Consider the following 1,292-nt stretch of genomic DNA (forward strand, 5'->3'; position numbering starts at 1 on the left):
GAGAGCTGGGTCACCGGCTGGGGGAACATCGGCCAAGGAAGTCAGTCAGCGCTACTAGTTGGCCTCTTTGTTTTACTCACGAAAAGTCACTTTAAAATTCATTGAAAACTGAACATTGTCTGTGATATTTAAAAAAACAAGTGACTATTTTGCAGACTTTAATTTTCTTCGATGCTTTCAAAATCCAAAATATAAGTACCGGTATAGTAGTTTTTTTCTGAAGACTTGAATGATCTGGATTTCAAATGGTATGGTAGGTTTGTTGAAACTGTCGTCAAGGTTTACAGGAAACATTGACTGTGTTAGCCACAAGTGCATGAAGTTAGTTGACACGTGAATTGAATATAAAATACAAAAGCTCTGTTGAGAATTGTTGTCGACCTACTCCCAAAACATCTGTTACCTGGACTTTCCCCTGGATGAAAAATTCCCTTTTGACTTTTCTGATGCGTCTACCCCCTAAAAAAAAAAAAAAAAAAAAAAGACTGCTTAAAAATCTACAATGCAACGGGGACACTGTACACCCAACTTGCCTGTTCATGACACACTTCTAGTGTTGCTGTTTGTGTGCAGTTCCTCTACCGCCACCGCAGAACCTTATGGAAGTTCAGGTTCCTGTGGTCGGGGAACGCCAATGCGATTGCTACTATGGCGGAGGAGTCATCACCGACAATATGATTTGTGCCGGGCTGAGTGAGGGTGGAAAGGACGCCTGTCAGGTGACAAACAAATTCACATGCACATATAGGATCAGGAATATATCAGGAAAAACCTAAAGGAACCTGTTGTACAGATTTTAAGGTTGGGTCCCCATTTGTATTACCGGTGAGAGCTGGAGCAGCAGAAAAACAAAAACAGTGAAACATATGTCATTTGAGCAAGGCAAAGCCACCAACACCATTTCGGAAATGGCTTGACTGATGAGTCAAAGATTTCCGACATGCCTGTGAGAAGATTTTGGTCACGATTTCAACTGAAGACAGTGGCAGTCAAGCACTTTTGCCAACCTCGTGGAAAATACCTCAGCGAATGTTTCTAAAAATTTGAAGCAGTCTACAATCCAACCAGATGACTCACTTAATTGATTAATTAGTGTCTGTCGACGTCACCAAAGCAGAAGTGATTCGTCTCATACGAAGGCCTTGCCGTTCCACAGGGTGATTCTGGCGGTCCCATGATGAGCAAGCAAGGATCTGTGTGGGTGCTGAGCGGGCTCGTGAGCTTTGGGAGAGGTTGCGCTTTGCCAAAATTTCCGTTCGTTTACACGCGGGTGTCCAGGTACGAGGCATGGA

The 1,292-nt window shown here is 43.3% G+C and overlaps 1 protein-coding gene across 1 annotated transcript; it reads left to right on the plus strand.

The window, feature by feature from the left end:
* Positions 1-6: 6 nt before the first annotated feature.
* LOC109516837 (mast cell tryptase-like) lies at positions 7-1,285 on the plus strand (the record flags this gene model as incomplete). The annotated part of the gene is made up of 3 exons (XM_019871631.1): positions 7-40; positions 574-719; positions 1,157-1,285. Coding segments are annotated over 3 exons (309 nt in total), but the record flags the coding sequence as incomplete, so codon positions are not given.
* Positions 1,286-1,292: the final 7 nt, after the last annotated feature.

Source organism: Hippocampus comes, unplaced genomic scaffold (assembly GCF_001891065.2).
Source record: "Hippocampus comes isolate QL1 unplaced genomic scaffold, H_comes_QL1_v1.1 scaffold2364, whole genome shotgun sequence".
NCBI lineage: Eukaryota > Metazoa > Chordata > Actinopteri > Syngnathiformes > Syngnathidae > Hippocampus > Hippocampus comes.